Genomic DNA, 9,878 nt, shown 5'->3' with positions numbered 1-9,878 from the left:
TTTTCGGAACATTTGTTGTAAAATTTCTTGCTTGCCTGCCTGTCCTAAGATTTTCGAACATCTAAAAAATGATGTAATTGTCCACTTTAAACGGATTTTCACCCAAAAAAGGTCACCTAGGATTTTCGGGAGCCTTTTTTCAGGCTGAATTTTTCGAAATGGTAAGTTTTGATCCCTACAATTTTCGGATCACTAGACTTTCAGCTAGGAAATCCGAACAGATGAAAAATGTTTAGGGGATAAAAATATTGCCTATATCTACTGCAAAAAACGTTTAACAATGCTATGTTTAAGTAGTTTTGAACTACATTCTCGTTGGGTGCCCCTGGTTGTTGTGTTGCGAACCGATCGTGCTCAGTGTTTCTTCGATTTGAAAAAAAAAAGCAAACCTTAAATCAGTTCAACCGAAGGACTACAAGAAATGGGTTATTCGGACGAAACGACTCCACTGATGTGTGAGAAATAGCGCGGAAAGAAATGCATATGTAAATGTATATGTAAATATGAAAACAAGATATTGAGGCTCAAAAGAACTTGAAAGGGAAGAAGAAGTGACCGGTGCTGAGGCACTTATAACAAGAAAATTGCGTGAAGTGTGCTTTTCTGAAGAAGAAAAATACATGTTTGAAAAGATGGAAGAAATGTTTAAAAGATATCAAATGGCTCAATTGATGAAGTCTGATCTTATCAAATCGGGATCAACACGGGATCAACATCGACAGTCGATATCCTGGAAAATTCCTACAGTATGAAGACGTTGGCTTCGCATGTAAACCAAAGTTTGACTGAGTTACCGGTAAAGCCGAGGGATTACAAAATTATCACTGAGGTCATAGAGACGGTGATGAAAATGGCCCTTGCTGTCGTCACTACCGGTAATGAAAAACCTGGTGAATACGACGCAAGAATACTATTGGATGAAATGTTACTACCGTTGTGTGCTCATAGAGAGCTGACTTTAAATACAGAGATCCCTCATAAATGTGATATGCAACCGAACAACAGATACAATACATAATTTATCACGGTTACGAACCGATTGGATGTGTTGAAGCAAAAATGTTAGGGTCATTGGAAAGTAAATCATTGGTTCAGTTTATTTTACAGCTGCTGCTTCGTTCGGTACGTAATTCAAAACCGTTTTATTTTGGTATCTTGTCTAATGCGTGCCATTTCGTTTTTGTTGGTCTGTGCGAACAGAAGGTGTTGTTCTTTCAAGAAGATAACCATGAATCGTTGAGAGTAGAAAAAATTAATTCTGAAAGCGGGGACTTGGAGCCCATGATCCAAACAATATTAAGCTTTCTTGACCATGCTATAGATCAGAGGAAAAACCCAACTTGACAGTCCGGCGCTAGTTGTTCAAAAGGTGGATAACCATACCTGGACTCAGACTTTCAACCAAATGCCCCGCTCTTTCTTAAAAGCAAATACACCGTTTTGTATTATTTTTTGTGGAATTCCCTCGTTTTTAGACCCTTGGACTGTTTATACCTTTTAAAGGAAACTGACAGAATTTAACTGAGTTAGTGGATAATTAGCAACTATTCACCTAAGACTTAAAGTGGCGGCGAGGTAAATATCCACATCCGCAGATTTGGATCCCCCCTAAAAATAAGCATTCTTTTGCTGAAGGTAATAAAATTCCCTTGTAAATTGCTTTTAGTTGTCAAAAAACCTTTTCTGAAACTCAAGTCTTTGAAAATTAATATGAGAATTCATGAATGGAAAAGTTTAGTTACAGAAAAATGAAAAATCTTGTATTCAAGTAAACTTCTATCAATGCGTTTTTCCACCAAGTGGTGTTACTTCACAAAGTGGCAACCCTTTGTGAAAGTGCCTCCCATTCAAACCATCAAACGGAAGAACAAGAACTATGAATACACAATGTTTTATTAAAACGCCACAGTGCATGCATTAAGCAACTTTTAAGTGACTTTGCTTCTCCTTCTTAGGTTAAGACAATTCAATGAGTTCCTAGTGGGTGATTTACCAGAGTTTACACAAAGGTTTCAGTTTGTAAACAATTTACATAGGCTTATTTACTTTACTGTTGTAAGTTGCGGGAACAAATTATCTTGTCCAGAAAATGAATCTTTTTCACGCTAGTTTTGCATGAACAATTTCTCTGTTTTCCGCTTGAACATTTTTTTTTTCAAAATGCAGTCCAAAATTGGGGTGTGTACTATAAACGCGTAAATACGGCAATCTTCTGTCAGAAAGAAGTTAAAATTTGCATCTACTTTACGAAATGCCACCACGGATGCTTTAAACAACCTTTACTGAAAATTAACTTACCGGTAGATATCGAAGTCTTTTTCGCAAAGATTTATGCTTTATGGTTATGTCCAATCTAAAATCTAACTCTGCCTGGATAAACAGTCACATAAGCTATAATGGGGGGTCCAAATCCATGAAGGTGGACTAAATCTGCTGGGGAGATCTGCTGGGGGTCCACATTCGCAACGACACCAGTCTGAGATTTGTTATGTGACAAGGTCTTAAATTCAATACTTTATACAAACACAAAATTATATAAAATTGGCTATACTGAGCAAGATAAATGCACTTTTTGCAACACAGAACCTGAAACATTACACCACTTTCTCTTCGATTGTCCACACTCTAGAATTTATTCTGGAAAGATTGCGAGCAAGCAGCGCCTTTTCAATAACAAAACAGAACAAAGTCCTTAATTTACAGGATATCATAATTGGTAGCATAGATTCATCGTCATGTCCCTTACTTAACTATTTAATATTAATTGGTAAACTTTATCTATGGGACTGCAGAAGGAAACCCTTACTTCCGTGTATTGAAGGTTTCAAATCTAAGCTTAAGATCAAATACCAAACAGAAAAATACATTTATACTAAGAACAATAACCTATCGACATTTTATAACAAATGGACGGAGAATTTTCCTTTTTAAGTTAAGTTTTGTGTTGTGTTGTAAAAGTAACTGTTTAAGGTGTTAGAACGTACTTACCTTTTTATCTGCGTGTAAATAAATAATTATTAACATTGTAATAAGTATTGGAAATTGGTAATGTTAGTAGTGTAAGTAAATTTTGTAATGTATTTTGTAAGCAGTGTCACAAATAAATGTTCTTTATATGAAAATAATAATAATAATAATAATAAAAGTCTGAGATTTGTTGTCATCTAGATGACAATGGTCTGGACTCAGACCCATAGCAGTCTCTCATCTCGGCCAGCAACAGAGACAAAGTCAGACAGTCTGGTCTGAATTCATTGCCAGGCCAGTCTGATGTAAACGCAAAAAAAGAAATGTATGGAGGCCGATACAAACTCATGCCAGCCTGAGTTTGTCCCAGTCTTATGTGCATGTGAATACCCCTTTGCTCTATGCACAGAAAATCAATTCAATAAACTAAAGAATTATAGATTGGTTTTGGGAGTAAAAATTATGATGTCTTAAACAAACTCCAATGAAGACACAGAGGCAGCTCACATGACATCTAGTTAAGAAAACTGTTTCCAGTCTGTCTGAGTGTCTGAGTGGGAACATTCAAAAAAGGAAATCACTATTCTCAGTCAATGTAATCCTCAAAATTCTGACCGATGACAAACATTGTCCTCACAATAATAGACCAATTTCGATATATTAAAATTCAGTCCAAAACAAAAGGCAGCATCTCGAGGCCCTGGGGAATAAATATAAGGACTTGTATGAGTTTATTCCCCAAAGCCTCGAGATGATGCCTTTTGTTTCGGACTGAATTTTAATATATCGAAATTGGTCTATTTATCCCTTGATGTTGATAGCATGGTAACTTACAATAAAGAATATTACTGGTCTCTTGGTGAACTCTAGAAAGGCAAAAGCGTTGACAATTGCTGCCAAGATGTGTATGGTATCCACAATGCACAAATGACCCAGCTCTGTAGTAAGCCAATCACAACACCACACAGCACGTCACTCAAATGATGTCTGCCAAGTATCACACGTGATGCTGACACGCACACTGCCCAACAGCCGATGAAAAGGCTCCAGACCTTTGCGGCCAAGAACACGGCAAATAACCCAGCTACCATTGCAGATCTGCTAGAATGGCCTGAGGGAAATGAGTAATGATCCACTGACACTGTTGCAAACATATCTTTGACATTGTTTACGGGTCTTTCTCGTCGCACAACAGCTTTTAAGCAGCTTACTATGGCTAAATCCATAGATAAAGCAAGCAATAAATTGCAAGCAAATTCTTGTTCAGCAGTGTCCGAAAATGCAAAGATAACAAAGAGTGCTGCTGCTGTCCAAGGAATCCCGTGTCCTGTATATTCTAGAATTACCATAAGAGTCCTCCACGAGCCAGAGTTCTTATCGGCACAGACGCTCAATTTATTGGACAAAAAGATATCAAAACGGTAGAGACAATCAACCAAATGTAGAAAACTTGCGAAAAAGGTCACCGGAATATTGCCCTTGTTCTTGGGTTTTGAGAGGTCTTCATTAAAGCCGGTCACTTTCTTTCGTCGATGACCCGTATTGTCCTCGCTCTTTAGACCATCTCTTGCAAAATCCATCTTCGAATATGGCAAAAAAGCAGGGCCAGGGAACTACGACTTTCTTCGTGGCGAATTCTTATTGCAACGTGTTGAACGCATGCCCGCACAGGTTCTCTGATGGTCCCTTGGAGGTCCCCACTGAGTAGGCGAGAACCTCTTGAACTTTCAGGTCGTTTATAAAGCAGAGAACAAAGTGCTCAAAACATTTTAAAATGATAATCTTCATAAAAATACAATAGCGACGCACAAGGCTGAACATGGAGCGGTAAACTAATTTTAATAAAACGTTGGCTGATCACTCACTCTACCCCTGGAAAAGAATGTCTCAGCATAGGGTGGTTACCTAGTTTTTCTGGTTGCAAATGTTTGTAATCGTCCTTTTTGAGAACAGAAGAGCAGAAATAACTTACCTTATCCATTACAGACTCGCATAGACCGTTTTCTAATCCCTTCTGTGGAAAATAATAAACATTGCCACGTGTTAACTTTGATCACGGTTAAAAGTGATGTGCCGGATCGATCGCCTTATTTACATAGGTTATTAACCAAGCAGCATGCCTCCAAAGTTTAGCAGAGTCAACGGAGACGACAGAACTTCAGCAAGGCCGTCTGAAAGGGTAGGTATTGCTATCATTTGGGTAGTTTCCCTTTGATGTACCTGAATTGAACGGCAGGCCTAACAGACGAAACGAAAGTACGATGCATTGAACTTAAAAAAAGATTTCATAGTTTTGTCTTTATTTTGTCTAAGGGTTTAATCAAACCCTTTCACCCATTTTCCTGGTTACTATAGTATTACATGTATTTCTGATAATCATTGATTGAACCTCTTTCACGTAAACGTACTTGTAATTGTACTTTTATGGTTACTAAAAGCCTTTGTTTTGGGATTAGGCGAAACAATGAAAGTAGGTTTTCCAAAAGAAAAAGTGTATAATTCCATGCAACAGAATAGGTTTTTTGTGCATTTAGGCTAAGCTTGTTGGTTGGCACAAATAGCCTTGACATTCTTCATGATGGGGGGGATCCTGACTTTTGTGGACAAGAAAGCATTTCTTTGTGTTTCAGCTTCTAACACAAGGGAATCCTGTGAGGAAAGTACATGTCCTTCGCTCTTCAACGATATGATCATCGATTTACAGTGTACAATCATTACAGAGTACTCCAGCAACATGAGTGTTGTTGTTTTATAGATGTGCAATGTTGCGACATACGCGTATACTTCATTTTCTGTTGAAGGCAATGAAATCACACCATATCACTTACACATCCCAAGGGAGCATATTGAAACCAATGAAACTGTAGAATATAGCAAACATTCCAATTCCATAGACCTTATTCATAAATGGCGGTCACATTTATAATTCTTTTGTCCAAGTGCAAATTAGCCTACCAAGCCTCGATACCATACAGTGAATTGAAAAGAATTCTTGCTCTAAAATGAGGCTTGGTAGGCTAATTTGCACTTGGACAAAAGAATTATAAATGTGACCGCCATTTATGAATAAGGTCTAAAATGGATTAAATTCCTTTTACTAAAAAATCACATCTTCACTGCATGCAGTGTAATTCACATCCCCCTGCGGCCATGTAATATCCTCTATACAATAATAATAACATTATAGGGCATGAAAAAATCCAGTTGCAGTTTTGTGACAAGTCTACAAAAATTTAGTTGCAAATTCGCAAATTTTAGTCGCAAAATCATTGGATTGTCAGCGGTTTAGCAAAGCAAAATATGCCTCCACAATACCTGTGTGTAAAGAAACTGCTGAAAATGGCAAATCATATTGAAGGAATGGAGTTGCGCACATACCATCACAGGTAAGTGGCTCTACAATCACGCTATGTTCAGATGGAAAGAAAATTCACGGCAAGAAACAAAAAAATTCTGTAATTTCTTTGACTGAATTGGTCGCCATTTCAAGCCCTGTGTTACAGTTCTTAACCCAAACTAATAAATAAAAAATATATTTTCATAATTAATGCACATTCATAATTTTGAAGCCAACAGGTAAGTGATCTATATAGAGAAGAAAGTAATAATTACAACAATAATTATGATCGTCCCGTTGTTGTATACTTTTTATATGTTTGTTTTTTGTCCTATGGCAGGTCAGCTTACTTGATGATTCAGATGAAGATGATGGCTCTAACATGTAAGGACCAGTAACTAAAATTAGCAACTATTAACCGAAGTGGAAGTGGCTAGTGGTGGATATTTACCAAGCCTCGAAGCAGCGAGGTAAATATCCACTAATATCCACACCTAGTATCCACCACTGCTAACCACTATATAGTACTAAAACAGTGAGGTGATATACGACATAAAGATGATTTTAACTCATTTATTCCTGTAAGGTGAACAGCAAAGGATTTTTGAGTAGCCAATCAGAACACACCTTCAATGCTATCCACTGTCTTAGTATATACTAATTTTGTTCAACCAGTAAAGCTACATGTGTACAACATTCATTTGGATGACAATGAATGGAATGGACATTGCATACCTAATGGAGCACAAGTTTGCTATTGCTATACATAAATTTGGTAAATTGTTTTAGCTATACATCGTCTGGTGTCACAAAGTCACGAGTGTATTTAATTAATGTAGGGTATATTATTAAGTAAACATTTTTTTACTGGTTAGATTGCTTAGTTTTAGTTCAGGGACACCTGGGAGAACAGATTGCTGAAGGTGCTCCCTGGTTAAATAAAGCTCATTATTATGACAGTTTGAAACTTTTGAATGTCAATACCTAAAAGCTACCTGGGGCGTTAATCGTAACCCAGGAGCTCCTTAAAAATACCATGTTCAAGTCCTATTTACAAATATCTTTCTAAAAGTATTATCCACTTAAATCTATTAAACTATGTGAAAATATAAAAGAAGTGACTGCTAAAATTTAAAAAGAAAAAAGAATAATAATAAAAAAAAAATAATAATAATACTTTTTTTTTTTTTGACAATAATATCCTTTGCTGAAATGAAATTTGTGTTATATTGCTCGTAAAGTTTATGTGATATCTTTAAAAGTGCGGGCAATATTAAGAGAGCTTCATAAGACCGATTTCTGCATCTTTAGCAGGACTCCTTCAGTTCTCACTCTTGACCCGAGTAAATTCCTCATTCCCTCCTCCATGTCTGTGGACCATCCACCTAGCACGTCAATAATGATGTTGTATTGTTGCACATCGTACCCAGGGTACATGTACTGTCGCTTTATCTCCCATCTTAGGGGGGCATACTTGGCTGTCTTCTCCTCTTCCTTACTTGTTCGGTTATCAATCCATGGACAGCTCATCTCTAGTGCTATCACCTTCTCCTGTTGGTGGTCGATAAAACGGGCATTGATTCTGTTTGCTCTCACCTCGGTGTGCTCAGCATAGAGCGGGACATCCCAGTAGGCTTGAAACTGGTCGTTTTCATATACCGGTTTGGGTTTTACTTGGGAGAACCATGGTGGGACTTTGTCAATAAGGTTTGCGTCCTTCAGGATCTCGAAGAACAGGATCTTCAAGGCGTTATTGTGCCTTTCCCAGTACTTGTTCTGGGCCAAGGTGGGACATCCAGCTAGAATATGCTGAACTGTTTCTGCTGATCTACTGCATAGCCTACATGCCACTTCAGTAGCTGGTCGGGCTCGCACCTTGTGACTGTAATATATTCGTGTTGGCAATAGTTGCTCGTAGAGCTCGATCACTCCTGCAATGGTGTTAGACGGACACAACGTCCAGTCCTTAAGCCAAGCAAAGCAGCCTGCTTTACTCAGACTTTCATCCTCCCACCTACTTGTGTGTAGCTTTCCTTGCCACCTCTCTTCCCTCACAGCCTGCGTATTCTGCTTTTCTACAGTTTCCTTCAAAGCAACTTTGGTCTTCTTGTATTATTATTATTATTATTATTGTTATTATTATTATTATTATTATTATTATTATTATTATTATTATTATTATTTCTTGTGGTTGTTAGCCATTTTCATGGTCTTTACAACCACTGTGTGTACAGTAGCAACAGTTGTGCGAGGTGAGATTTTTTCAGGGCAGAGAGTTGTGAAAGTGACAAATACTTAATCAGGGCAATCGCAAAATGGGAGTTGGAACAGCTCAAGTTGGCAAATTGATGAAAATAGGAGAATGGAGGCAGGGTCTAAAACACAGGCCTGCCTAAAAACCAAGTTTAGGCTTAGGGTTAGCTAAATTGAGGGTCTTGGGTTACTTTCCAAAAGGTACATGTAAAATGACCTGCAATGAGTGACCCATCAAAAGTGACATGGGTTTTACACCCACTGGAGAATGGAAGCCCCAGGGTGGCATATTATATACATATGGATCCAGATTAAAACACTAAATTGTGAAGCTAACATCCCAGTATTTTGGTTTTTTTTCGTTTTCTAGTAGACTGTGAATTAAAACAACATTTTGTCAGGCATAAATTTTATTTGATAACAATATTGCAGCCCTTCAGTCATGCACTGGATATTGATTTTACTTGACAATTACACATTGATGACACATTGATACTTTTCCCTCAACTTACATGTACTTGTAGCATTAAAACATGCACTGTATTCATGATTGTTGCATTGTTTGTTCTTAGATTTGCAGCACCAGACGGATTCAATCACATAAAACCACAACCTTCAATGAAGGATGGGATATCTAAAGTAAAATCTGAAATAAAGGGTGTCATGGGAATAATGCAGAACAACATATCCAAAGTACTTGACAGAGGAACAAAGTTAGAGGACTTACAGGACAAGTCTGGTAAAATTTAACAGTTATTATTATTAATATTCACTGATGGCAAGGTGAATATCATTGAATAAAAACCGAGACAAAGTCAGGGTTTTTATTAGGATAATTACATACATGTAGGTACCTGTAATTATTTGAAAAATATGCATTTTCTTTAATTAAAACAATCAACTTCTTTGTCTTTCACCTCAACAAAACCACTTGCTGCCATTTTGAAGAAAACTGCTCAGGGGATTATTATGTAGTAATCACCTCAAGTGCAACCAATCAGTGTAGAGAATTTTTCAATAATCTCCTATGTAATTATACTACAATGTAATATAGTTTGTTCACACTGTTTAGAGTAACTGATCAATGCATGCTGCAGAGGTGCACTTTTTTGATGACCAACGATTTCAACAAAGTTAATTGATAAAAAAATATTTGTTATATTATACACATGTATTTATAGTATAGTTCTAATCAGATTCACTGTTTGTGTAGGAGGTTTGAGCTTGGCACACTTGACTACTGAACTTTAGATCATGATGATTGGCATGGCAGATCATCGTGGTTTGTTGCAGCAAACCCAGTAAACAATACGGATTTTCA

General features: G+C 37.2%; 2 protein-coding genes across 2 annotated transcripts in view; one reads left to right on the top strand and one right to left on the bottom strand.

Annotated features, from left to right (window-relative positions):
* Positions 1–1,359: 1,359 nt before the first annotated feature.
* Positions 1,360–4,750, bottom strand: LOC137990877 (polyisoprenoid diphosphate/phosphate phosphohydrolase PLPP6-like). The gene has a single exon (XM_068835983.1). It carries the CDS (start codon positions 4,545–4,547, stop codon positions 3,834–3,836), a length of 714 nt encoding a protein of 237 aa, XP_068692084.1. The 5' UTR covers positions 4,548–4,750; the 3' UTR covers positions 1,360–3,833.
* Positions 4,751–4,871: 121 nt separating this feature from the next.
* The window catches only part of LOC137993305 (vesicle-associated membrane protein 8-like), an 18,249-nt gene continuing 13,242 nt past the window's right edge, over positions 4,872–9,878 (top strand). Inside the window, exons 1-3 of the mRNA XM_068839058.1 lie at positions 4,872–5,146; positions 6,645–6,688; positions 9,130–9,296. Coding sequence (XP_068695159.1) covers positions 5,084–5,146; positions 6,645–6,688; positions 9,130–9,296 — 274 coding nt within the window. The 5' untranslated portion in view covers positions 4,872–5,083. The remainder of the gene's footprint in view (positions 5,147–6,644; positions 6,689–9,129; positions 9,297–9,878) is intronic.

This window comes from Montipora foliosa, chromosome 2 (assembly GCF_036669935.1).
Source record: "Montipora foliosa isolate CH-2021 chromosome 2, ASM3666993v2, whole genome shotgun sequence".
NCBI lineage: Eukaryota > Metazoa > Cnidaria > Anthozoa > Scleractinia > Acroporidae > Montipora > Montipora foliosa.
The sequence above is the reverse complement of the archived record's forward strand: the minus strand, read 5'-3'. Positions and strand labels throughout refer to the sequence as shown.